The sequence below is a fragment of the Passer montanus genome, unplaced genomic scaffold (assembly GCF_014805655.1).
Source record: "Passer montanus isolate IOZ18808 unplaced genomic scaffold, ASM1480565v1 scaffold39, whole genome shotgun sequence".
Classification (NCBI taxonomy): Eukaryota; Metazoa; Chordata; class Aves; order Passeriformes; family Passeridae; genus Passer; species Passer montanus.
Window position 1 is genome coordinate 7,430,540 of NW_024368707.1, and position 26,672 is coordinate 7,457,211.

Genomic DNA, 26,672 nt, shown 5'->3' on the forward strand with positions numbered 1-26,672 from the left:
TGGCCAGCTGCCCTTTTGGGTCAGCAAGAAGGCAGGTACTGCACACATACACATACAAAAAACCTCAGGAAGTAGAGAATAAATTTGAGAAATGCTACTTGCCCCCCCAAAACTTCTGGAGATAGGAGCCCAGCACAAAGCCTGGCTGCACAGAAGGATGCTAAGCAGCCTGTCTAGGGCAGGATTTGTGGCTGTCCTTCATATTGAATTTCCTGTAAGTCACTCTTTAGAAAATACGTACCCAGCAGCAAACACTGTAAGAAAATTTGTTTTAAACATTAGCAGTTTCTAAAGCACTAATATTTTAATGCAGTGAGAAAGGTGAGCTGGAAATGACAGCAGCATGGGTAACAGGGCAGTGGTGTACAGAGGGAGCCCCTCTGGCCATTCCTTGCTTCTGTGCTTGAAATCACCATGTATTAAAATTTCCAACATTTTCAGCCCTGGCACTTGTGCACTGTACATCTCTGTAGCCACGCTGGCAATCCTGGTCTGAATTCCCTTCATATGGAGCCTGGGATGGGGCTGAAGCTCATGGCAGCCTCCTAGCATCCTTCACCTTAGACACAGAAGCCTCTGTGGTAGAAACAGGATGACTGCAACTGCACAAAGGGGCAAACACCCTGATGCTGCCAAAAATCACAGGAGCCCTCCCCAGCTGTGGTTGTGGGCTGGAGATGGCTTTCCCCCACCACAGTGACTCTGCAGTGGGTCAGGACCTGCCCTCTCAGTGAGCACTGGTGTGCTCTTCCCAAAGCACTGGTGTGCTCTTCCCAAAGCACTGATGCCCCACGGCTGCATTTTTATGAGCTGACATTTGCCAGGAAGTTGCTGCCTGGGGTGTTTGTTGCAGAGTAGAGTGCCTGGTGAAATCTTTACCCCAGGACGTCCTAATCACATGTAATCTCCTTCTGTCCTTGAAAGTGGTGCACTGAAAGAACCCGGTATCCCATGGGCAAAAGCACTTTGCCTTTCATCCCAGAGCTGGCAGCCAAACTCCCCACCCTGCCTGCCCCCAAGGGACTGGCTCAGCCCTCCTTGCTCACCCCCTCTGGTCCCAGGTAACGCTCCCACTGATCATCACAGAACGCTTTCTGCTTGATGCAGTGAATGCAGACAGAGAGCTGACAGTCCCTCTGGCAGCTGCCAGCTCAGAAGGTGCACAAGTAAGGTTGCCTGGGCATGTACTTTAGCTCTAAATGCCCTGTTTTTCCACAAGTTTGCGTTTTGATGAACATAATGTTCTGGGAATGAATGAGCTATCACCAAGCAACATTAACTCTGTGTTAACAAAGGGCTTTGACATTGAATTTAAGCCTGAGGACAGTGCTGGCACAAGAATGAGTTATCACAGTCTGGGCCATGGGTACAGAGGATGGAAATTAGAAGGAGCTTCCCTCCTGCCAGTGCAAGGATCTGGAACAGCCTTTCAACAGCAGCAGTGAAGGCCAGGAGACAACTTCTTGTGGGACTGGAAGTCTCTGAGCAAGAGGATGCAATGGGGCTGCCTGCCACAGGCCAGGAGATCTCTATCAGTCCTCTCTTCTTATGCAATTGCAGGACATTTTCATAACAACTCTGCCCTCAAAGCAGCTCAAGCCAAGCTGGGTGCCTGGGGCTTGCCTGGAAGTGGGGCTGTGCGGGGCTGTGGGATGGTGCTGTAGGGCTGTAATTACCCAGGAGTGAGGACGTGCATCCTCCTGCCTCCAGCGTGCCGAGAGCTAAGCACAGAAATTGGAGGGGACAGTATGTGACAGGCAGGCCCAAGACCAATTGCTTCAGGTGATGGCTGGGTGTCTTGCAGATCTGAGGGGATTTCTGATGAGCAGAAGAGGGCTTCTCCACACTGCAGCATGGGGGAGAGTGAGCTGGGCACTCAGGAGCTTTGAGGCCAGCTCCCCACTGGCTTAGTGCCCAGCCAGGTACTGATTACTGGCCAGGGTCCCTCCATCACCCCTCTCCCAGCTGAATGAAACCACCTTGGCACAGGATGGGAAAAGGGGACGAGAGAAGGGGATGCCCCAGGAGCATCTGTCAGGGGGAAAGATGACAGCAGCTCTGCTGTCCACCACAGGCTGGGTGCTGGAGTGAAGCAGCTGCAGCTGCCTGGGAGCACCGCCTGCCTCGCTCCTCTCTTCTGCCAGCCCTGGACACCACAGCCCTGGGATGTGGCCCACAGCTCCAGCCAGCCCTGCCTCCCAGCACCCACCTGCACTCAACTGCCCAGCGCAGAAATCCTTGCATGAAACACCTCACTGCCAGATCACAGTGGAGTGAATGAGCTGGGGATAAAACGGGAGTTATGGGAAACTCAGTGGTTGACTGTCTCTGTTCTGTTCTTTAACAGATGATTAAGGCCTTGCCAGAGCGAGGTCTACATCGTTCCTCAGCGAGGAAGGTTAGGGGTTTCAAGCCTAGCTGCTGACTCATAACCAAGAAGAGGAGAAAAGGGAAAATTAGCATGAAGAATGCTGCTGAAATGGCTTGAATGTTGTTCAGAGATTACGTAGAAAATATATTGCTGCCTGTGTTATGGCTGGTGTGTTTAGTAGATGTTCTTAATGGAATCTGATCTTTTTAAAAACATGGGACACCTGTGTGTAGAGCATTTGCCTTATATCTGCAGATCCACTGCCAGAAGGGGCAGATTGTTAACAGCCTTCTCCAGAAAGCATCTTTAATTCCTGACGTTGTAACACCAGTGCTTTGTTCTAATTCTAGATGCCTTTGGATACCTTGGTGAGTTGTTGAACCACTGGATGGCATGTCCCTGTCCAGAGTCTAGCCTGGCTCTGCAGGGATTAAAATTTGGTCCCCACGAATGCATGTCTGCAGATCCTTCTGGGACACGAGTTTGGTGCTCCAGCTTCCCCATTAAATACTCAGTTTCTGGCTGCGCTGACTGGCAAACTCAGCAGAGGCCTGGAACATGACCTTCATCTAAGCTCTGTCACCTCCAGTGCACGTTGCTTCTGGATCAAGGCTGAGGCAGGCGGGGGAGGCTCAGGCTGCTGCTCCTGAGATAACTGGAAGGATCAGGGGAGCTGGGTGAGTGCTCAGTCTAAACAATGGCTTCAGAGTCAGGGCTGTGATCATACTCAAATTAATTTCAAATATGCACAGTAACACAAGAAGCAATTTGCATAAGACGTCACATGGAGTTGCATACAATTTCGCATATTTAAACAAAGCACAATAAAGCACAGCTCGGGCGGGTATGTGAAATCATTTGTGCAGTGAACCGTGCACACAAACGACGTACAATTATCACCAAAGAAGAAAACAAATGGCAGCAACCACCCAGGATGCAAAGTGAGCTCAGAAGTTGTGAAAAAAACAGCTTCTTCCTTCATCCAGCATCCTGATAGATGCTTGGAGTCAGGTTATCAGGCACTTCTTTTCCAGCAGGCCCTTCTGGTGCAAAGGATGGTTCTCGCTGGTTCATACCACTACTCACCCCTTCCTTCACATTTGCATCCTTGGCTTCAGCTTTGCTAAGCACTTTCTTCATGCATCATTCTTTCTGGGCTTTCCAGTGCATAGATTTCCAGGTGTGAGGGACTCTCCCCTCACCAGGCACTGCTCCAGTATCTGCTCCACGTGGTACTGTCCTTGCCCTTTAGTGGCAAAGGCCAGAGGCCAAAAGACTGGCTCTGGGAGCACAAGGGCAGCCTCTGACAGCCTCGTTTTTGGTGGTCTCAGTGCTGTGGTTGTTCAGAGTGCAATCCCCATGGCTTAGTTCTTGGTACCTCTGTAGGTCTCATGGAGTGGACTCCATCTCAGCTCCTGGAAAATGATGGCCAGACAACTAACATAGGTAAGGAAGCAAGATAAGGGAACAGCATTCCTTAAGTGGGAATGTATCATCCTTTGGAGCAAACATCAGAGGGCTGAGACCTTTAAACCTGCAAAAGAGACTTTCAGCCCCTGACCTACATTTTGTGACAGTCCTGCATCTCTCACGCATGGGTTGGGTCAGCACTGTAGCAGTGAGGCTGAGCTCTGGGGGCTTTCCTTTCCCTTCCCTCCCCAGGAGGCAGGGGAGGATTCAACTGCAGCTCCTGAAACAGCTGGAAGGATCAGGAGAGCTGGGTAAGTGCTCAGGCTAAATTGGGGCTTCAGTATGGCAGCACCCTGGTCCCCATGAGCTCCCAGAGCCCTGCTTCACCCACATTGTCTTCATTTACCCAGCACTTTCAATGCCCCCAGCTCTAAATTTCTATTCTGGTCCCTGCCTTTGACCCTCCTTCTCCTTCCAGCTCCATCATTAAATCCTAGCCACAATTTCTGGTTTCTGCCCCCTCTCTCCTCACCCTGCCTTTTCCTGTCCTCTTTCATATCCCTGCTCCCTCATACCTCTCTTTAGGCCTTTGCTTGACAGCCTCAGCTCCCTATATTTTAGTTAGGCAATTTGTTCCTCTCTGCAGGACTGCCTGAGTATGAACAAAGAACTGTCACCAAAACCCTGGAAGAGGCAGTGTTATGCTTAGTCACCCTTTTGTCCCAGCTCTCAGCTAACTTGCAGGTACCAGGGGAAAATCTGTCTCTTCCCCATATCCTGCACTCAGAATTACTGCACTGCATAGGGAGCTACAAGTAAGCTGGCCAATGTGGGTAGATACAAGAAACCCACATTTATCCAGGACAGTATTTTTGGTCTTCAGTTTTGTCATGGAGGCCCTGATGCTGGATATAAGAGAAATCTCATTATAAAGGAACCTCTTAGGGCTCCTGCTGTGTATCCAGCCAACGCAGGGTGCACAGAGTGTTGGATCTCATCTGTGTGATGTTTGTGTGATTTGTGTAATATGTCACATAAGAAAAGAATTGGCAAAGCAGAAAAAAAGGCATGGGAGAGAAACCACTTTGGGCTTAGATAACTCATCCTGGTATTGCCAAATGTGTCTGAATCCATATAATAAGACTGGCACAAACATCCACTGTAGGTGTATTTAACCACTGCATTCATGTTTTGGTTAATTAACTCGTTCAGGCAAAACTGTGTCCTAACCTGGCTGGATTGACTCCCCTGACACTAGCAGAGGACACCCACCACTGACAGCCCCTTGGTTTGGGAAGAGCTGTGAAAGCTTCTGCAGTCTGTGTCACTTTACCAAGGCTCAGGGAGCACCTGAGAGAATGTGGATGCCTGTGCTTCTGGTGCATCCTTTCATAGGCAAACTAACAAGGAAACCAACTGGCTCCCTAGCTAGGCCAGGCTGCAACTCAGATTTGACCAGTGCATGCTGTAGGCATCACACCATGTTCCTCTGATAGAAAACAAGTCACCCCAGGCTTGTTTACTTGCTTGTTTGTTGAACCCTTGTGGTATGTCCAGCTGTCGACAAAGTCTGAGCTTCAAACTAGACTGGCTGCCCTAGAGCATCTGCTCTCCTGCCACTGGAGCGCTAACTAGGAGCACAGAGAGGCAGGACAGGGCCCTGGAGCAGGAACTGGCATTTGCTTCCCTGCCAGATCCCTTGTGAGGATTGATCTGAGGCTGAAGATGGTTTTGCTTGCATTCTGGTCACTCCCAGAGAAAGCTGGGCTTTGGATCAATGTGGAATGCGTCACTGAATGGCCTATTATTCACTGAGTGCAATGTGCGCTCGGAGACACAGCAGCCCTCAATAAAGATTCAATTCTGCCTCTAAGGATCAAAGCAGGAATGAACCAAGGGAACTACTCAACTCTTTTACATGACGCTGAAATGAGAGGTTGCTTGTTTCAGGGCGACTCTTTATGGCAGTTTCAAGTTGTGCATTTCTCCTAATTAAATGGCCATCCACACAGCCAGGTCCCTTTAGTAGAGTGCAGAGCTACCTGTGATTGAAGCTCTCCATTCCCCCTGCCCAAAGGCTCACACTGGAGTTAGCACAGCTTGTCCACGCTGCCATGCCCACTCCACACCCTCCTGGAGGAGCACAAGGATGCCCACAGCCCCACAGGTGTTTTCCCACCACTCTCCCCATGCCCACACAGCTTTGGGATGGCTCTCTCCCAAGGTGAGCTGCAAAGGAACACTAAGGAATGACATCCAGCAGCACAGGCCTGGAGAGGAGGGCAGAGCCAGAGCACATGGGGTCCTAACTTCCAGCCACAACTCTGGAGAAGGTCCTCGAGCAGGGGAGGTGAGCAAGTGTTGTTGGTTGCTGCCACATCCCTGCAATACAGACTCTTCCAGCTGACAGTTGCCTGATTTTTTTCCCCCCCATAATGGGATAATTTATAGCAGGTTATACAAGGCATTCAGCTGGAGGGAATCCCAGATTTTGGAGATGGTTTCAAAATGTTTTTCTGAACTACTCTCTTTCCCAGGAAATCATAGCAGTCAGCAATACCTCATGTTTAGTTTTTGGCCACTCATTAGGGTGATTTTTATGTGTCTTGAAGTCATTGTACAGGTTTTGTATGTTCTTCTTTGATTAAAATATTGCATTCATTCCTCCCATCTCTGCTGTCCTCATTCAGAATGTAACTCCCAGTGCTAGCTCCCTGCTGGAGAACAGGATGTGGGGGAGATGCCAGGGAAGGAGGTAAGGCTGCAAGCAGGAAAGGAATGGAGATGCTGGAAAAGGAGTCAGAGCTGGGACCAGACTGGAAGGGTGGGAAGTCAACACGGACAGGTGGATAGGAGTGATGTAGTGGGGAGTGGTGATAGGAGGGGAGGGGACTAGACCAGGGAGTCGGTGTTTCAGGAAGCCAGAAGAATAAGGGGCAGCTTGTGGAGCTTCTCCTGTGAGTCAGAGAGTGAGTCCTGGTGAAAAAGGGTCTGTTTGGCTGAGTGCCTGCAGCCCCAGCCTGTGCAGAGAGGGCACCAGAGGAAAAGCATCTGATGACAGAGAGAAGTCAGCAGGAAGGACTGAAGCTGCGGCTGGAAGCAGATGAGGTTTGTGCAAAACATCTCACTGCACCAATGAGTACATGAGTGCAATTTCAGCACAATGAGAACCTATCCTCACCTCTGTCAAGTCTCTCCAGCTTGCCCAGCCCCAAAGCTGTTGACTGGAGAGGATCTTTTGCCAAAAGCAACAGGTGAAAGTCTTTGCTCTCCCACACTCAGCACAGGGGCAGTAAGAGGGGCTGTTCAGCCTCTTGTGTGCCTGTACCCTGGGACTGCCACTGCAGGAGTGTGTCTGCTCTCTGATGGGCCTGGGGCCACCACCAACCCACAGAGATCCTGTCCAGGGCACAGGGTGCCATATGGAGGGGCCTGGCCCTGCAGCAGGAAGGGCAGAAACCTCAGAGTCCGAGGCCAGGTCTCATCTGCGAAGCCTGCTCCTTCCTCCAACAGTAAAGCAGAGGATCAGGGACATCTCCAGTGCCCAAAGGACTCAGACAGGACAGAGGGAGCAGGGGCTGGGAACCATCCCCATCCTCAGCAGTCTTCAGCCATTGCCGGGAGCAGCCCTTTGGAGTGGCCATCGAGCCTGGTGCTCCCCAGCCCCGATTGTCGCTGGGCTTGCGGAGTGAAGGAGTTGCAGGAGACAAGGATGCTTAATTACAGAGCAGCCCTGGAAACCAGCAACAGCAGCAGCACAGTGGCCAGGAGGGGAGGCAGCAGGGCTGTAAATAGAAATTGCGGAGGCAGCCGCGGGGAACAGAGTGAGGGAGGCTTCTGCGCCTGCAGCGCTGCATGTCCCTCCCTTCCCCTTCTGTCACCTGTCCCGGACACCCTGGCCCCCAGCGGGACAGGCAGCAGCCCCAGAGGCAGGACAGCAGCTTTGGGTGGAGATGAGCGTGAAGAAGGGCTCCTCCTCCGTCCACCAGGCACCACCTCCCATGGAAATGCAGGAGAGCAGTCAAAGGGGCCCTTCAGTCGGCAAAGAGACTGAGGCAAGATGGACACGGGGCCAAATTGTCCCCTCGACTCACAAGAAGAGAATGTGGGATGCCCCAGAGCAGTCTGAGCCCCCATCCCAATGGGGTCTGCCCGGGGTGCACCTCTCATCCCACCCTGGCTTTTCCAGCGTGGCACCTTCCACGGACGCAAGGGGTCTGCTTTCAATATTTTGCAAAGTTTTATTTAAAAATGTTGAAACTAACATCCCACAAGATTTGAATATTTCACCACAAGGAGAAGAGAAATCCTACAAAAATATATATCACAGCGCACAAGGGCAGGGGAGGGGGAAGAGCGAGACTGAGCAGAGGAGCAGGAGGAGGCTGGAGGGGAGGATGGAAGCCGTGGCAGAACGAGACCGGGTGGCAAAGGGAGAACAAGAGAGGAGTAGGGAAAGAGAAACAGTAGGAGGGGACAGAGAACCAGGAGGAGACTATGGTACAGGACAAGAGTGGGAAGAGGGAAAACAGTGGGAGAGGGCAAACAGCAGGAGAAGAGGAGTGGAGAGCCAGCAGGTGGTGAAGGAAGGGGACCTCTCTCTATGGTCCTGCCAGGTAGGGCCAGGACAACAGTGGGACATCAGCAGGGATGCAGCTGGGGAGCTGGAGTTTGACCCAGGACTTTTGTGCTGCAGGTCTCAGCTCTAAGGCTGTGCCACAGATGTGGTTTTTCAGAGTGAAAAACTAAACAGTTTAATTCAGAACAGTCTCAAGGTGGTCCTGTTTGAGAACTTACAGGGAATGAACAAACCACTCCTTTCCAAGCATTTTTCTTCATCAGGAAGTGGAGTGGGAAATGAAGGGACCAGATTTGCAAGGGCACTTGGGTGCCATTGAGGAAGAGGTAGATAGCCCTCTCTGAATTTTGGGATTCTTGGCTGGATGTTAGCCCCGGGAAACTGGACTGGAGGAGAGGTGTGGAAACACACACTGGAGATCTGCTCCCTGCCTACCAATTGCAACCAAGCAGGTGGAAAAGCCCAAGCAGGATTTGGCCTTGTGGTCATACCACTCTCTTGGGTAAAGAGAAGGAGACTCCAGTTCCTGCTTTGAAGCAGGACCTCCCTCTTTTCCACTGTGCTCACAGAGAGACCACCCTCGTGTTCAAAAAGCCAGAGCTCTCTAGGAGCTCAGCAGAGACACAGTCACTTCATCTCACTTGGCCCACCTGGATGTTTCCTTTTAATAGCATAGAAATGTTGGGCAGAATTATCCCAAGATTGTGAACACTTCCACTTGGTTTCCCTGCACACTTTTCTCTCTAATGGAAAGAAAAAACTTTCTGTTTCTAATGGAAAGAAAAAAATCTTTCTCCTCCATTCAACTAAAAGACAGGGGAACCTGATGGGCTGTGACTAAGAAGGTGCTATCCTCTGCCCTGGCTTGGTGCTGTCAACCCATCCATGTGCACATCCTACAAAATATTACCCTGGGCCAGGGTAAAGACCTCAGGCACGCTCTTGCTCCAGTCTGTGTAGGGGAAGATGGTTTATAAGACTCCAGCCATGGAGAAAACAGATCCAGTGAGATTATTTATTAACTGGAAGAAGCTTGTGTGTCCACATGTGTTCTGAGTGTTTTGTTCCAGGGACAAAGCATAGCAATGAATGTTTGGGCAGAACAATGAAGTTGTTTCCCTGTATCTAACCTGTTTTGTGTGAGAAATTGAATGACTATCATAAAAATGTATTTGGCTAGGAAAATTGTTCTTAGAAAAGATGTTCATTATACCCAAGCCTCTGTTGTTGTAAGAGTTTTCTCTACACAGCTTCACCAGCTTTCCCCTTACCACAGCATCCATGAAAGGTTTCTCTCCCTGGAGATACTTTTACCAAAACCAGAGACATGTAAAAGGGGGAGGAAAAAAACCCAAAGCAACAAAATCTGATTTGTTTGCAGAATTTACAAAAGCCTTCCCAGGAGAGCGCAGGGCTTCCCCACATCAAGAGTTGGAAAATGTTTTCACTATGCCTCCTGTGGTCCCCTGCCACTTTCTTACAAACCTTCTCTCCATGCAGCATGTGGAAAGAGATACTCCAAGGACAGCCATTGAAGTGGAAGAGTCTAAACTCTGGCCTTGTTTCAACAAATGCTGTTGATCAAAGAACAATCTAATTAATCTGGTCTGGAAAATTACTTCAACCAGTTCAAGGTATTGCAAATTGCCAGCAATCAGCAGTGCAGCCTCCTGCAGATGTCCTTCCCCAGCAGGGACGTGCCAGGGAGAGGGGGAACAGAGGCAGCAATGAATGGGGCAGCAAGAGGAGCTGCCACCTGGTCCTTCCATGTTCATCTGCAGCTTAAAAGTCCACCAAGGCCTTGCATGGATCCCGAATAAGAACAGGCTCAGTAACAGATCGATCTACGGTAAAGCACTAATATCCCCTGCTGTAAGCACAGAATCAACCTGTGCTTAGACTAGAGATCTCCAGAGTCCTTTTCCACCTACATCTTTCAGCCACTCTGTGCTTTTAATAAGCCAGTAATTTTATTTGACCTGTCATTTTCTCCAAATCTCTACTGTTTTTGGGAAGCTTATTGTAATTTACACTCTGATTTAAATGCCCTTCACAGTGAGTCAGATGGGACCCGAGAACACCTAATGGTTCAGCTGGGTAAACGGGCAGAACCAGGCCTCTTATGAAATTCCCTGTGCTTTGTCCTCTAAAGAACAGGCTTTTTATGCAGAGATAAAGGATGAAAGGCCGCTTCCCTCTCTCCAAGATTACTTTTGTCAGAGACCTTGTACGGTGCATTAGGGCCTTCAGACTGTGGGTGATTTTCCTGCCTCTGGAAATGATGCCAGTGGACATCAGTACAGCAGTCAAAGGTGTTTGTACACTGCAGGGGCAACCTTATCTAAATGTGCATCTTTTCACCTCAGTGGTTGTCAGTGGGGTTTTAATTAATTTGAAGTTGTCCCTAAAAGCTAAGACGAACTATCGTCAGTAAGCTGAAATTTGCCATCTCGCATGTCCTCAAAGTGACACCCATGGGTCCATGGCTAGGAAGAGGTGGAGATGCATGGATCTTGCTCACACAGGTAAGTGACAGTGTGGCTGCCAGCCCCACAGGCCACCACAGCCCTGAAGGACATGCACAGGCAACCAATTTGGACAGGTTACTTGTGCCATTGCTTTCAGTTTCTAACCAGCTGGGGAAATGAATTAAGCTTCATCTGGGAGCCCAGATACCCCTCTCTCATGTCCTTGGAGAGCACTGCCTTGTGGGTTTCCAGTCACCTTGCACTCCAGGAGAGACCTACCAGCAGTACATGACAACCCTTCCAGTGCTTTTGGTCATCCGAGGCGCAGAGTCCTGTCTGCTGCCTTGTTGTATCTGCCAGGAATATCTGAAAGCAAATCTCTTCCCGAGCTCAGCAAAATTCAAGTTCCTCGTGCCCAGCAATGTCTGCATTGCACGCTTTAGCTGTGTGCAGGACACTTGCTAAGAAACACGGTGAGCAGAGGGCTTCACCTCGGATTTTCTGGAAAGCATCATCACAGACTGGTGTTATTCAGAAAAACCTTGGTGAAGGAGGCTGAAGGGGTGGAGAGGGACAGCAAAGAGGCTTTCAAAGATCAAAACATTTGGAAAGCTAAAGGAATAATTTCCAACTTTAACTGGCAAGAGAAGTGGCATGGGGGTGGGAACTGAGGGGAAAAAACTGTGGATGGAGAGAGGAAGAAAGATACAAGCTGAAGAGAAAAAACCCCAAAGGAGTGTTAGGCAGAAAGAAACTGGAAAGATGAATATCTTCCATCTAAGGGGAAGATAATGTTTTCTTCAAGGAAATGGGTTGTTGAGAGGGCCCAGGTGCTCTGTGAGCCTCTTCTGCCCAAGCTTCACCCACCATTGGGACTCTCAGGAGGGCCAAGGTCTCAGGAACAGATGAAGTTGCCACCATCCGAGTCACCTGGCGGGCAATCCTGCAGCCACTGAACTCCAGACATTCACTGCAAAGCACACGACATGGGAAGGGACACACGGAGGGTGAGGGCCCACGGGGACAGGGGTACGCCTTTCCACCTTGCCTACCCCCGACGTCAGGCATGCACTGGTGAGAGAGTCATGGAGATCCAAGTGTGTCTGTGCACATATGCTAGAAGAGGGGCTGGGGAGGTCAAGATTTCACACCACCACCAGCTGTCTTCCCTTCCACCATTCTGCTCTCTCGTCACCCTGTCCTGCGTGGGCAGGGCGGGTCCCCAACCTTCCCCCAGCAGGAGGCTAAGGAGGCCCAGCTCGTCCGTTTGCCCAGGCACATCCCGGTGGGGTTAGTTAATAAAGGTGGTGGTGGTGGTGGTGGGCCGTGGCACAAGGAGGTTGCTTTTTTTCCTGGGGTAGCAGAGGCGGGGAGAGTCCGCGCTCGCCAGCGGTGACAGGAGGGTGGGGGAGCCAGCTCAGCCTCTCCCGGGAGTGTCACAGGTTCACCAGTGGGATTCTGGGGGAAAGAGGGAATTGGAAATTAGTCAGCGTTTAAACTGCCCCAACCTCCCACTCACCAACGTCACCTTTGCCCTGCCTCGGTGTGCCTGTCCCCCAGTCCCCTGCCAGCCCCTCTTGCCCCAGCTCACTGGCCACTCACCGGTTGAGCTGGAATGCTGCATTCTTCCCGTGGCCACCCAGTTTCTCTGCACCCTCCTGGCCCTGCCTGGACTGCTCCGCCTCAGGAGTGGGGGTCAGGGGGTCGCCGTAGGGCCCCAGGATGCTGACCGTGGTGGGGGAGAGGTCTGTGAGGGGCTGCTGGCTCTCTTGCTGCCTCCCACTGCTCTGCTGCCCCGAGTGACGCCGGCGTTTCTGATTTCGGTCCCAGCTTTGGAGAGAGCAAGGGGTGAGATAAAGAGACAAGCTGCAGCCCTTGATGACGCAGAGGTTTGGGGGATGGACCCCGCTACACTCAGCATTACAACCCAGCATGGCCGAGTGCCAAACCTTGCAAGGGATTGCAGCACCAGATCTGCAGCCCTGGGACAAATGGGTCCCAAGCCCACAGACTTCCTATAGACACCGGCCCAGTGAGAGCCTCCATTGGCCCAAACCCCACTCACCAGAACTTGAATATGATTCCAGTGGCAACCAGGACGATGATTATGGAGATGGTGATGGTGACGTACAGCTGGGGGTCCACACCTGCGAGACAGAGGAGCGCGGCTTGTGATGGCCGCTCCCTCCGGTCCCCAGAGAGCAGCAGGGCAAGGATGAGTTCTGCAGAAGGAGCTGCTCCTGCGGGGGACCGGGGGTGAAAGAAGCAGAGTGCAGATTTACCTTCCCCCCGGGGCCCGAACAAGAAGGGCCGCAGGGTGGCTGGGGTCTCGCGCAGGTTGAGCCCCGCGTTGTGCAGCAGCGAGTGCGAGTTGGGCTGCGCCGTCGCCATCCCGTGCGGCGAGACAAAGGTGTATCCCAGCGGCGGGAAGCCCGGGTTGGCTGAGTTTGTGTCCCCTCCATCCTCATCCGACACCGTGGGACCCCACACGATGGCCCAGGGGTACTGGGAGGAGGGCATGCCGTCCTCGAAGCCCGAGGGCGTGGCGGGCCGGGCCCCCGCGGCCTGGCGCCTCAGCCGCACCACGTGCCGCAGCTCCGCTCCCCGCGCGGGCAGGGCACGCTGCCGCGGCGCGGCCGGGCGGGACTCCGAGCGGGAATCTGAGCGGGAATCCCGCTCCGGCTGTGAGGTCCTTTCCCAGATGCAAATGGACCGTGGGGCCGAGGGGCTCCGGCGGGTGCAAAGAGGCCGAGGGGCTGCTGGGCCCCGCGAGCGAAGAGACCATGTGGCAGGAGGAGGGACGGCCAAGACGACGAGCAGGAGATGCCACAGCTGCAGGGAGTGGATGCGGGAGAGGAGTGGAGGCATCCTGCTGCGGGGTGGGGGGAAGAAGAAGAGAGCCTGATCTAAACGCTGCTCCTTTGAAAGGCCAAGCAGCCGGGAGCAGCCCACCACCCACACTCCTGTTTTCTTCGCGCCTCACCTGCCAGTGTGGGAAGCTGTGAACCTACCAGGCACTGGGCTCCATCTCAGATGCAACAGTGTCTTTGCTCAGTCGGGATCTTGTCTCATCTTCTTCACTGGGAACCAAAAGGGAGGGGTGTCAGTGTCCCCTCACGCAGTGGTGGTGGCTCTCTCCTTGCAGGCAGCGTGTGCCGCCCCAGGTGAGCTCCCGGCCCCGGCTGGCAGGATAAGGGGAGTCCATGCACGCACACGTGCACCCTCTCCTGCTCCCATGCCCCCCATGCATGGAGGTGCATCGTCCCCACCCCCATGCCAAGTCCCCCCAGAAACACATGCCTTAGCATAGGCTCACAAAAGCAAGGAGCGATCTCTGGAGCACACGTGCCCAGGCACATGCGCAGCTTCCTCAGGGACTCTCCTGTCTTAGGGCCGAGAGGGGAATTCAGCATCTTTGTTTGCTTATCGCTGGAACAAGTTGGAATCTTAATTCCTGTGTTTATTTATAGTGTGGAGTGTGTAATCCATTTATTAAAAAAGAGCCTCTTCATTGTGTGCCAGAGCGAGGGAGCGAAAGGGGAAGCATGAGAGTGGTAAACCAAGATGACTGAGAAAGAGTGAATCAGCGAGAAAAAGTCCAGCCTCACTAAAGAATTTAAGAGAAAAAATATGCCTATCAAATATTTAGTATTTACTTTCCTCTTAGCTAACATGAAATTACCTTCCCACACTCTTAATGTCCTCTGCACTGTCCCATCCCTCCCTTTCTCCTCTATTCCTCCCTTTTCTTTCCCACCTCCCATGACTGAGCAACAAAAGCACAGAGAGAGGTCAGGTCCTCTCAGTCGGATTTCTGCCCCGGACGCTCAGCACCCTCCGGCATCAGCCCGGGGGCAGGGCTCCTGCCCTTCCTGCTGCCAGCCCCTTCCCTTGGCCGACCCTTCCCGGGGAGCTCTTATGTGCCTGACCCCGGATCCTCCCCGCAACCGCACGCACAAGACAAAAAAAAAAAAAAAATTATGTGAGATGTTCAGCCTGCTCCTTCATCGTGAAGAGGAAGGCATGAATGCCGACAGCCCACGGTCATGCCCTCCTGTGGCTGCCGGGATGGAGAAACAGGCATGCTTGGCTGAGGGAGTTAATGCAGAGGCCAGCCCTGCCCCTCCAGCCCTGAGCCAGCTGTGCTGCACCTCCCGGCTTCCAGGGGTTTACTGCCATCCGCCCCTGCTCACCCCATGCCCCGAACAAAAACTGCAGCCCCACCTGCGTGGGAGGCTTCCTTTTCCTGAGGGAAGAACCCAGGGCTTGCTGTGATGTACACCTGAGAAGAGGGGCCAGGAGGAAGGGCACCCAAGACTAAGTAGCTGTCTAGCTCCTGCTGCATTAACCGGGGATATTTTTAGTTTCCTTCTGTTAAATATTTAAACAAAGTTCACAGAAAAAAAAAAAAAGAATTGTTGGCTAATGTGCCCTGCCCCTCCCTCCGGGGCAAGATCAGTCTCTGGAGGGATCCTGAGATGAAGATGAGGAGAAAAGAGCAGCTATTCTCAGCATTTCTTTGTTCTTTGCTCCTGAACCTCTGAGCCTTGGAGGGGACTCAGTATTAAAATGCAGCTCTGCAGAGAGGCAGCAGAATGGAGCAAGTTTCTTCTGAACCCAGATACTGGTGAGATCTTGGCCATCTGGATTATGATCACGATGCCGTGGAAGATCATGTCTGGCAACAGAAATCCATGACTGAATTTATTTTGGACTTTGAAAGGGAGGGAATTCCAAGCATGGAGGACCTCCTTGTGTGAATCCCCAGGCTGGAAGGCACACAAGTTGCAGGAGAGGTTTGAAGGCGGCTTGGAATGCCTGGGGCCATGCCTGGGACTCACCATGGGACAGCAGTTCCCTGGGATGAAGAGCCTGCTCTGCCTGTGGCACAGCTCAAGTCTTTGGGGGCAAGGGGCTGTTTTGCTTCGGGAAGCAGGAGACGTGGAGCTGGACAGTGCCATCCCAGCAGGGATGACCTTCTCCAGGTGCAGGCAGACCTCAGTGCCAGTCCCACAGGGAAGTGTGGCACAGCAGTGGTGCACATGTAACCTCTAGCACTCCTCCTGACAGCGATGGCTCTACCCTCAGAAGTGTGCCTGGGGGTAGGAATGCGCTCTCCTCGCTTGTTGGGAGATCTCATAATGGAGACATCGCCGTTCTTCTAAGCTGAGATTGAGAGCTCCAACAATGACACCCAGTCTATGGACTTCCAGGGTTGAAAACTTGGGAATGAGATACCCTACAGAGCCAAATCCTGGATGGCTTTCATACACGGTTGTCTAAATGTCAGGCCTGTGGAGCAGATAACGTATGGAATGAGCTGAGGAGGGGTGAGCCCCAGAACTGACCGCCTCCTGTGCATGTGATGCCGAGCAGGGGACAGCCCACCCGTGGGGGTGCAAGCCTCAGACTGCAGACACTGCTGTGCATGGGTTCTGCTGCCTTGAGTGACGAGCTGGTGATTCCCGATGCCCCCACCCCAACAGTGGCTCCAGATGAGTGCAGGAATGCTACAAAGTTGGTTGGTCTTCGTCCACACATTCTGATCTGCTGATGAGATCGTGGCCAAAGACTAAGAGTGTGTCCTGCACTGGCACACCCAGGGCTGATTGTGGAGGAGCTGGGAGCAGGACAGAGGTGTCTCCCGTGGCATGGAGGGCGTGGGAGCAAAGGAATGTTTCAAGTGAAAACACCAAGCAATGCAGGCTGTATTCCAGCGTGCTCGGAGCGTTTATGTTCGAAATGGAGCATGGATGTCCCTGTGGATTATTGACTAAACAGCAGACAAAGCATGTCTGGGGCACTCTGCGGTCAGCCACCGGCAGCAGGATTGTGTCCTGGGCACCGACCCTCCTGCGTTGGAGGGCAAGAGTAACACATGCCCTTTGTTCAGCTCTGGATGCAGCTCCCAGTGTGGATCCTGAATAAACTGCTAGATCTTCAGAGCAGAGGAGGGGATGCCAATGCTCTCACTACCTGGGAGTATAAATCCCACCTTATACCATTCAAGAAGCCTTTGTGTGCCGGAGCAGAGAGATTGGATTTCTGCACCACTACCTCATGGCAAGGCTCTTGCTTTCATATGCGTTTCCCAGGTCTAATGGCAATAAAACTGGACAGGGCTACTCCCAGAGTCTGAACAGGAAACCTGTATACTTTCACTCTAGGTACAGAGCCTTCACTCAGCCTTCTGGTCCTGTGATGCACAGATGACAGAGTGTGAATGACAAAGCTATTTCCCCGGGGCACTTCGTTGAGCTCAGTTTGTGAATCTTGGTGCTTGAAAGCAGTGAGTAAGAATTACACTGTTCTTTGCTGCTGCATATGGGCCCCACCATCACTCCAGACTGGGGCTAATCTGTTAGGAGCTGCTCTCATGCATTTGCAGGATGGAAGCATGAATCCTACTGCTGTTCTCCACACCCATCTGTGCATCCTCCCTCTTTGTAAGTCTCCTGCAGCATGGACCTGCCGCTGCTGGGACATGAGAGAGCAGATCACAGTAGCCATGCCCCAAAGCATACATAGCAGTTCAGTAAATTCCCAGGGGAGCTGGGAATTTACATCCTACCAAATGGCTAGGAGCAGAGCCTGCTGCACTCCTGCTCAGATCAGGGAGCTCGGAATAAACCCTGAATGTGACACCCTGGGCTCTGGAGTTCACATACTACTGTGCCCCAGGAAAGCCCTAGGATTCGCTTACTCCTTCTCTGTGTTCCTTGTATACCTTAGTGCCATAGATAAATCCTATCCAAATAAAAAAAAGCATCACAGGAATAAAAGAACCAAGGTGCCAGCCGTGTGCTGTAGCTCCCTCGCATCAAGTGCAATCTGTAACCTTCTGTTACAAAATGCTGAAGTTTGACAAATTCAAATGAGGAACAATACTATTAATAAAGAGGGTCACACTCCAGCACAATTCACCTAGGCAGGTGGTGTATTCCTTACTGCCTGCAGCCTTTGCCTGGCTGTATTCCTAAAAGAGATGCTACAGTTCAATCAGAAGTTATGGGCTTGGCGCAGGAAATTAAATTGGTGAAATTCTCTGGCCTGTGCTCTGCTGTAGGTCAGTCTCGATGATCAAAATGGTCCCTCTGGCCTTAAAATCTGAGAATCTCACAGCTTTCTCAACGCCTAGCCGAGATCAGCTCTGACTGGAGAGCAGTTGGATGAAGCCAAGCGCACACAAGCCGCGTTAGTGAGGAGCGGGTAGAGGCTCTTTCCATCCGGGGATGGGAAAAGAGTTGCACCCGATTCTGTCTGGCTCAGCTGGCAGATGATGATCTATCTGTATTTTTGTAACATCTAGAGCTTGACTGCTGTGATACTGTGCCTCTAGGAATGAAGCTGTCTGCTCTCAGAGCACTCCAGCTAGTTCAGAATGCAGCAGTCTGTTTGCTCGGCGACTCGAGCTGCCGGGAATGCATCACCGTGCCCCTCTGCACCCCACATCGCCTGGCCTTCCAGCACAGAGTCCGGTTCAAGGTCTCCAAACCAGCATTCAAAGCCCAGCATGGGACAGGCCCCAGTGACCTAAGCAATCAATCACCTCTCCTTATGCAGCGATGACCTCACATGACGGATATATTCCACTGGAACAATGAAATTGCCAACCAGTTTGGGGAGAGGGGGAAGGGATGGAAGAAGGGTAAAGAGGCTCATGACCCTGAAAAATGGAACATTCACAAGAGCTGGGCCAAGATTATGAAACTTACTGCTGGCTGAAATAACGCTCACCATTAGCAACCCCGCAGCACCGAGAGCTTCATGCAAATCCTTGCTTCGCCCAGCTCCCCCACTGCAACGATTCCACTCAAAATAGTGAAGAAAAAATCAAAACAAACCTGAGGAGGACCCAGCCCTCCTTACAGAGAAGGAATGCTAGGTTGGCTGTCATTTTTTAATCTACCAGCCAGCACTAAGGGCTGTGGTGACAGCTACTGATACGAGACTGTGATCTGGGACCACGGAACCTAGCAGCTCTCTCCAAGCACTGAGCAGAGCGAGTTCAGGCACTGGCAGCGAGACACCCCCCACACTGCGTGATGCCCTGGGCATCACCACCCCTGTATTTTTCTCAGTGGCCATGAACACCCCGGAGTTCATGGTCCAGGAGGCAGAGATGCAGTCATTACTGATGTGGCAGCAGGAAGCACGAACCCCGGTGTTGGTGAAAAGAGGTTATGTATATGCCCTGCTGTATTTGGCTGGGTGGGGACAGAGAAGGGGAGGAATCCCACAGCAGATGACCCAAGGAGACAATTCTGCTGCACTCAGAGGAGTTTTGGCAGCTGGGACTGTGAATCCGAATGCTGGTGCCCTGGGGTGGAGGTGCCAAGCCCATCCAGGGAAAGAGTTCCCGCTGTGTGTGGGGCTGGGGGCAGCACCTCCTAGAGCTGGCTGAATTTGGAGGCTGGCAACTGGAATGCAGTGGCTCACATCAGGCTGCTCTACCTGGCGTCTGAGGCTGAGAGGGTTGGTGGCAGCACCCGGGAGGATCCAGCAGGATCCCGGGGGGGCTGACACTGCTCGCCCTGAGTCAGTGCAGGTCCTGCAGCGTTCAGTGACTTGCCGGTAGGAATTCCGTGCCAGGCTGCCAGGGTGAGCACTTAGAGGCTGGGTATGACGATCCTAGGCTGGGGCAGAATGCAGGGCTGGAAGGGTGATGCTGCATTTGGATGTTTTCATAGCAAGGGAATGGGCGTGTGAAGCCCATCAATGGTCCTCTGAGCTTAAGTCTCCCTGCATTTGGGAACTGTGAGTGTGGCCCCATTCCAAGCAGCACTCTAGGATGCCGGTCCCCTGCCATCTAGTGCCTGCCTGCAATACATGTCATGAGTCTGACAATCTTCTGCCTCCCAGTTTCCTACTGTTCCCGGGCATCCAAGTGCTCCAAGTGCTGAGTCTCCACATCTGAATCGCTCTCTCTTGCATGGTGCACCCTTGGCCAGGCAGGAGGTGAGATTGACCCCTCCGTTTCCTTTCTCCAGCTGCGCCAATTTGGCTGAAGTCGCCTTCCTCAGCGCAGGCTCCAGTGCTCCAGCACAACAGGTCTGTGATGGAGCCCGGAGCTGGAGGGTAAGAGGCAGCGATCCCTCGGCTGTGCCCCCTCCCTCCCGGCACCTCAGGCATCCCCTGGCCCCGACTAAAAGAGGAGGAAAAGGAAGGGGGAGGAAGGAGACAGCCGGCTGGAAGGAGACAGAGCACCTAGATGGGGAAAGGGAAAAGAAAAAGGGGGAGAAAGGACACGGGGAAGGAGACGGGGAGAGATGACTTGGAGACGGGCATGCAGCCCCCCTCCCCGCTGCAGCCCCTGCAGCCCCGTCCCCACTGTGTCCCCCAAGCCCGGGCCGAGAGGATGAACTTACCTTGCGGGGAGACGAGCGGGGCGCAGCCGGGGCGGCGGAGCACAGGGCTGGGGGAGCACAGCTGCTGCTGCCCGTGCTTCTCATGGCCAGGACGAAGGAAGGAGAGGAGGAGGAGGAGGAGGAGGAAGAGGAGGAGGAAGGTTTGCTGAGGCTGAGCCTTGGCTGAGGGAGAGGGAGCGAGAGATGCCTTGAAATAAACAGCTGCCGAGGACTGGTCCAGCCCCTCTTTCTCTCTCTCCGTCTCTGTCTCTCTCGCTCGCTGCCTCCCGTTAACCCCATGGCTGCTGGCACGGGCGCGCCCGGCGCCGTGGCCCCGCTGCAGCCCGCGGGGGGCGGCCGGGCGGGGCGGGGGCACGGCTCGGCTCCGCTCCGCTCCCCCGGCTCGTCGGTTATTTCGGGATCTTCACAGGAAGCGATTAGGTTGCCATGGAGAGAGGTGTCTCCAAGGGACCCGTCGCTCCAGCTCGCTCCGGCGAATGCCACCCCCGGACCGGTCCGTCCTTGGGGGCGGAGGCCCCCCGGGATCCCCCTCCCCCGGGCCGCCCCCCGGGGCTCATCCCCGCCGCCCCTCGCCTTTCCGCCCCGCGGCAGTGCCCTCGGGGAGATGCCAGCCCTCGGTCCTGCCCCCCGTCCCCCGTCCCCGCATCCATCATCCCCGGGCTTCGGGCCCCCGGGCCCCGTGGCCGCCGCGGGACCGGGCGGGGGGCGGCGGACGGACGGACGGGCGGCCCCGGCGGGGCAGGCGGCGCGGCTCGGTCGAGCCTCACGGGCAGAGCCCCTGGGACACACGGGGGAGGTAGGAGCGATGGGGAAGGGGGGGAGGAGGGGGATCCTTCCAAGGTGTGTTTTACCCGCTGAGGGATCACCCAGGTCTTTTGAGCGCGTCCCCAAGCGCGTTTCTGCCAGGGATCGATGGGATGCGTCTGGAAATGGTAGGGATGTGACAGCAAAATCAAAGGAAGAAGCTGATGTGCCTTTGAGGGGCCGAGTGTTTCACAGGGAACATCTCCCTCCACCATCAAGAACCAAACAGAAAGCACAGACCAAATCAGAAGGGAGCAGCTGAGCAACCAACGGGCGAGAGAAGAAAGTCAATGACAGAGAGACAGTTTCCACTCCAGGGCCTGAAATATGAGGAAGCAAGACAGTAATTTCCTCAGATCCTCAAAAACAATCAAACTTTTCATCATAAAGCGATGAGGAAAGACTGTGACTGACCCTGGGAAAAAAAAATACCAGAAAGAAATAATAGAGACAGCACTGAGCTGTAAAGCAACCTGCCACTGCATGAGGGATGGAAGCAGGTGACAAATGGACACAAAGTACCGAGCCTGAGCACGGCAGGATGGCCAGAACAGGTTGTGCCAACTTTGGACAGATATCTGAAGGGTGTGAGTCTGTTCTTCACTAAGCTTCCTGTGAGCTCCTGTGCCAATGAACCAGGCTGCTCCGAGCTTTCCCATGCCAGGATGTTTGAGTCTTGTGTGTGAATTTGTGAGCATGCTTAGGAGAGTCAACAGGTTTTTCACATGTTTGGGAGTGATGTCGGTGTGTGTTTGGAGGATCAGCACAGGGACGGGGTTGTGTTAAGGCTTATTGTCACCGGGAGGTCGTGGCGTGGGAGGAGGGCACTGTCACGGCCCAGGTTTGTGTCAGATGCTGCAGCCCTGTGTGCCACCAGGCAGGCACACGCCAAACCCCCAGGCTTTTGTCCCTTTCATGTACATGGGGCTTTCTGTCAGAGATTAGCCAGGCTCCTGTCACACTCCAGCCTTCTCATCTCCAGCTCTCACAGGACTTGTTCAAATCATCTGCGCAAAGCCTGGAGAGTGATCCCTCACTCTCTCATGCCAAGAAACCCCCTGCGCAGACATGGTGGAGCAGCACAAGCCAGCGTTCAGCTTGTCTCCTTCTCCGTGCTTCTTTCCCTGCTTCCTCACCTGGAAGTAGCAGAGGGTAGAAAGCTCTGGAAGGGGCTACATCAGGCACACAGGCTCTCTCTGACCTTTTCAAATCCTGACGAATGTGTTTAGTATAATTGGGAAGCACAAAACAGAGGAGAAATTTCAACCAGGGAAAGGTCAGCTAAAGGGTGAAAATCCAAATGACGCAAACACTGAAAATCCCCCTGAAGAGTAAAACTACAGAAGGCAGCAAAAGGAGTCAGAAATATGAGAGAGGACAAAGAGCAGGATTTTGTAGGGACCAAGGAAACCTTGGTAGATATGGTGGGGGGAGTCAGGAAAGCTGTCGAGATGATGGGAACAGAGAGCTCAAGGGCTGATGTCACTTGTACCTCACTCTTACGTGATAGAAATTGAATGGCTTGTTTGGTTCCCTTTTCAAAGGAAAGCTAATGTAAAATTACATGGAAATTTGAGGGGAGAGATGGAATCAGGTGTTACTGGCTGTTATTTCTGTCTGGCAGTGATCACGTACAGATCATTTACACCCAGGAGTCCTGAGCCCGGGCAGGCCACTGCTGCTGGTTTTACTGTTGTTTCCTAAGGGAAGAGAGACCCATGTTGTTGCCTTGCTACCTGCAGAATCCTGTCGGTCTGTCTGTCTGTTAGTTGCCATGGATTTGACAAAATGACGAGATTCTAAAAGGTAAATAAGCTCCAACAAATTGTATGAAAAACAGCAGCCTGACAGAGGAAAGAGATGCTTCCAATGCCTGTGCTGGAACACAGCCTGTAGCCATGCTGCTGGGCAGAGCCCCACAGGTCAGAGCAGTCCATCCAGCAGGCCAAAAGATTAAGCAGAAAATGTTGGGAAAGCTGTGTTATTTTAGAAATGTAACAAAGAGCTCTGATCTATGTAAAAAAAAAGTGATGTAATGTTAGAGAGTGGTGGGGGAGCCCCCTGATGTAGACTGTAGAAGAAATTGCCCCTCACAGACGTGGCAAGCTGTGGAAGAGGTGCCATCAAGAGACCCCGGCTGAAGGTATGGTAGTGGAAAGTACAGAACATACAGGAAAAAGTCCACAGAGAACCCAGTTTCCTCTGCCCTACTGCTCACCAAACAAATGGTTAATAAGCTTTGGAATATCACAGACATCCCAGAAGACTGGAAGAGAACTGTGCCCTGTGAATATTTGTAAAGAGCAAACAGAAGACCTGAAAAATTCTAGGCAAAGCAACAAAGAGCTGATATGAGATTCTCCAGTTAATGCCAATCAGCCTGGCTTGGAGGAAACTAATCTTGCTGCATAAACTTGTTTTGTTCTTGTCAGTCTTTGATGTGACTACAGGTTTGTTTGGGAAAGGTGATGGCTTAGATCTATCCAGGCTTCTGGAAGTGTTAATTTCCCAAAGCACGCTGATAAGAAAAAAAAAGTGTTATGCAACATTAACAGAGCAGGAGGTTAAGTGAGCTGGTTAACTCCATTTAACGCCCTGTAAACACAAAGGAGGTCATCCCTGGAAGCCCACCATTGAGTGGCAGTGTTTCTCATGTGGATGCCCAGGAAGGAGTCCCGGGTCAGGTATGACTCACCATTTTATTCAGTGCTTGGTGAGCAGATATAGTTCATTCTGACACAATTTACTGAGGGCACAAATATTGTTAGAGTGTTAAAAATAATGAGGATAGGACCAGGACAGAGTGACCTGCCCCTTTCAGTAAGGTGGCCATTCTCATAAAATTTCTTATAAGACTGTTGAGAGCAAATTGTACAGCCACGAAAAGGAAAAAAATGCTCATGTCTACAGGGAACAACTTCCAGTCCTGAGAAGAGGTGCTCCAAAAAAGATGTGGGGGTTGTAAGAAGCAGAAAACTGAAGACAGGATCCGTGGTCCAGGCTGCAGCAATGAGTCTGAAGTGATTCCTGTCTTTGTAAGGACAGAAGTAAGGATGGCAAGTGAGGAGACGATTAAACCTCTCTGTGTGTCTGAGTAAGTCTCATGCTGGAAAACTGTACAGTGCTTTATGCTCCATATTTTAAAAATAACTTTGAATCAAAGGTGATCTGAAGGCTGGAGATCTCAGTAATTTAAAGAGGTCAACCTGTTTAATATATCAAAAAGCAGAACGAGACATGACTTGCTTGCAGTATCACTCCTTTCCTGGAGAAAAGTCTACCAAATATTCTGGCAGAGAATAACAAGAGCCAGTCACTGGAGAGTGATTAATCACAGAAACAAACTACCCAGTGAAGTGCAGGATCCTCTCTCTTCTGGAGTCTTTGAATCACAACCGGAGGCCTGTCTGGAAGACAGTTCCTGGTCTGCAGAATCCTGAGGGCTGTGAGAGCAGATCAGAGGAAGAATTACCATGCAGTTACCCTCAAGCAGCTGGTACTGGGCTGATTTGAAGTGCAACCCCCGTGTGCATTAGCCCAGTACAAGCTAAAGGGTTAAAAGCCTTCTGTATCATGTTGGTATCCAAGAGAGTCATGCAGCCTCCCTTGTCCTTACAGTGTTTTTGTCTCAGAGTCCGTGTTACACACAGTTGTGAAAAATCGTCTCATGAGATGTGACTCTGCTATGTTTGGAGAGGGACTGGTGAAAAAAATGTCCTCAGTGTTTTGACAAGTTATTTGGATTCTGCGGTGGTGAAGAAGGGAACAACCTAGAATGAGCCCAGCTCTACAGCTTTAAAGTGGGACAGTGAGCAGAGAGGAAAGGAAGTGGATCTATAGCACAAAGAGAATGGAGGTTTCTTTCTGTAAAGATCAGAGCGAGATCAGAAGAGAGGGATGATGCTAGGGGGTGGTTACAGCTAGGATCAGAAATCCCAAACATTCAGAAATAACAACACAGAACGTCTCCGTGTCACAAGATTTATCTTAAAATTATGAAATGTCGTACAGACTTGCTTTCATCTGCACTCTTCGCCTCCTACTTTCGGCTCTTTTGGTTACATGAAAATCACATTTCACAGTTTCCCTGTGACCATAAAGATAGGTGTTTGCTTTGTGAGGAAAGCAAAAGCACAGAAGTTACTGACTCCGGGAGGCTGGGATTTAATTTCAACACCCAGCACTCCAATCTAGGGATGAGGCCAAAGTTTTGCTAAGTTGTGGAGATGTTACCCATGACTTTTGCACTCATGAAGACAATGACCTTCTCATCTGGAGAGCACAGGATCTGAATCATGGAAAGGACCTTCTGGTCTTTGCCCTTGATGCAGGATAAAAAAGGAGCAGACAAAAACATGGGGACCCAGCACACAGGACACAGGAGCTGGGACCAAAGTGGAGAAGGAGCCAGAGGGAGCATCATGTAGCTAGGATGCTCAGGCTGCCAGGCTTTATCTAACTAATAATGAAAGGCAGCAAGCGTGTCAGAGAGTGTGAGAGAAACAGATCGATAGAGAGATAAAACTGAGATGGAAGGAGCCGGCAAGGGGGTGGGGAAGAGAGTAATAAAACACTACAAATCAGCAGGGTTACGTTTGAACCTGATTTGAATGCACCCTGCACTGGTGTAAGTGAAGACAGCAGGTGTGAGGCTACGGTGAATCAGGCCTAAATACAGAAACAGGGAGGGAAGAGCAGGGAGGAGATGGTGCCCTTGTCAATATTGCCCTGTAATCTGCCTTCACAGCTCTCAGCCAACATTACCTGCCCTGCCTCTCCTTTCATCCTGCTGTATGGAGAAGCCCAAATATTGCTGGCTCTGAGAATACACACTGACAGACTTTCCTGCTTCCCTGGGTCATCATGATCTTCCTGAAGAAATGCCTGTTGGATGAAATGTGTCTTGGTCCCATTTTACCCGACTTGAGTGTAGGAAATGCTCCTCACTGCTCCGTTCATTGAGGACCCAGGGTAGCTTCCAGCAATGCCCTGAGCCACTGGGTGTGAGGCACTTTCCTAGGAGAGCTCATGGACTGTGCCCTCGCTCAGTTACCAATGGAGGATGAACAGAGAAGTTTCTTTGCTCAGCTTCAGATTTTTGAGGCAAAGGAGACTGTGACATCTCAAAGCTAAGATGGTCAGAGCACATAAATGAAAATGTGCCCTACAAGAGCAGGACTGAGGGTTTGGGTGCCCTCCCCTCTCAGGGCACGTGTTTGTTTCTCTGGCACTCAGAGAAACACTCTGACCTCTTTTGGTCCTTATACCTGGAATTAGTTGTAAGTGATGTCCACCTAATCTTCGTGGCACGATCATTAGTGTTAGAAGTTCAGTTTTTCACACTGACCATCGCTGTCCACACTGTTCCGTCCTTCTGTCAGCAGCCTCAGTGGGGAGACCAAAACTAAAGGAGCCTTAGGGACTGAAGAGGATGACCCTGAGCTGTACAAATGAGCTTGAGAGACAACAATCCAACCCCTCAAGGCGGCCATGGGTTATGTTTTCTAGCTCTGAAATTGTGTTTGGAGCAGAACTGTACCCCAAAGGAGCCTTCCCCGTGACTCAGCCACAGCAGCTGTGTGACAAGAACTGGAGTCAAAGCAAGAGAAGAGAGTTGTTGATACTGGCAAGTAAAACCTTAACAACTGTAGACTTTACCCAGATGAAGATTT

The 26,672-nt window shown here is 51.9% G+C and overlaps 2 protein-coding genes across 6 annotated transcripts; one reads left to right on the plus strand and one right to left on the minus strand.

Moving 5' to 3' along the window:
* Positions 1-8,002: 8,002 nt before the first annotated feature.
* LOC120506486 (PILR alpha associated neural protein) lies at positions 8,003-20,540 on the minus strand. 5 transcript variants are annotated; one of them, XM_039718122.1, is made up of 6 exons: positions 20,197-20,540; positions 13,840-13,908; positions 13,111-13,697; positions 12,894-12,975; positions 12,431-12,658; positions 8,003-12,286 (listed from the first exon to the last, which is right to left on the minus strand). In XM_039718122.1, the coding sequence occupies exons 2-6, from the start codon at positions 13,854-13,856 to the stop codon at positions 12,265-12,267; spliced, it is 936 nt and encodes a 311-aa protein (XP_039574056.1). In that variant the 5' UTR covers positions 13,857-13,908; positions 20,197-20,540; the 3' UTR covers positions 8,003-12,264. The 5 variants fall into 5 exon arrangements, with proteins under 5 accessions (XP_039574056.1, XP_039574060.1, XP_039574059.1 ...); XM_039718126.1 differs by having other exon boundaries at positions 13,111-13,729; positions 13,812-13,908; XM_039718125.1 differs by having other exon boundaries at positions 13,812-13,908; positions 20,197-20,539.
* On the plus strand, positions 20,474-26,053 carry LOC120506487 (basic proline-rich protein-like). The gene is made up of 2 exons (XM_039718127.1): positions 20,474-20,992; positions 25,748-26,053. The coding sequence occupies exons 1-2, from the start codon at positions 20,474-20,476 to the stop codon at positions 25,865-25,867; spliced, it is 639 nt and encodes a 212-aa protein (XP_039574061.1). The 3' UTR covers positions 25,868-26,053.
* The last annotated feature ends 619 nt before the right edge of the window (positions 26,054-26,672 follow it).

Excerpts from the sequence above, each read along its gene's own strand:
- LOC120506486 (XM_039718121.1), bottom strand. Across the intron at positions 12,976-13,110 it reads GTTCGGGCCCCGGGGGGAAG|GTGTGGACCCCCAGCTGTAC; the intron begins GTAAATCTGCAC and ends TCTGTCTCGCAG. Across the intron at positions 12,659-12,893 it reads GGAATCATATTCAAGTTCTG|CTGGGACCGAAATCAGAAAC; the intron begins GTGAGTGGGGTT and ends CTCTCTCCAAAG.
- LOC120506487 (XM_039718127.1), top strand. The coding sequence starts at position 20,474 with ATGGCTGCTGGCACGGGCGCGCCCGGCGCCGTGGCCCCGCTGCAGCCC. Across the intron at positions 20,993-25,747 it reads CCCTGGGACACACGGGGGAG|CTCTCAGCCAACATTACCTG; the intron begins GTAGGAGCGATG and ends CTGCCTTCACAG.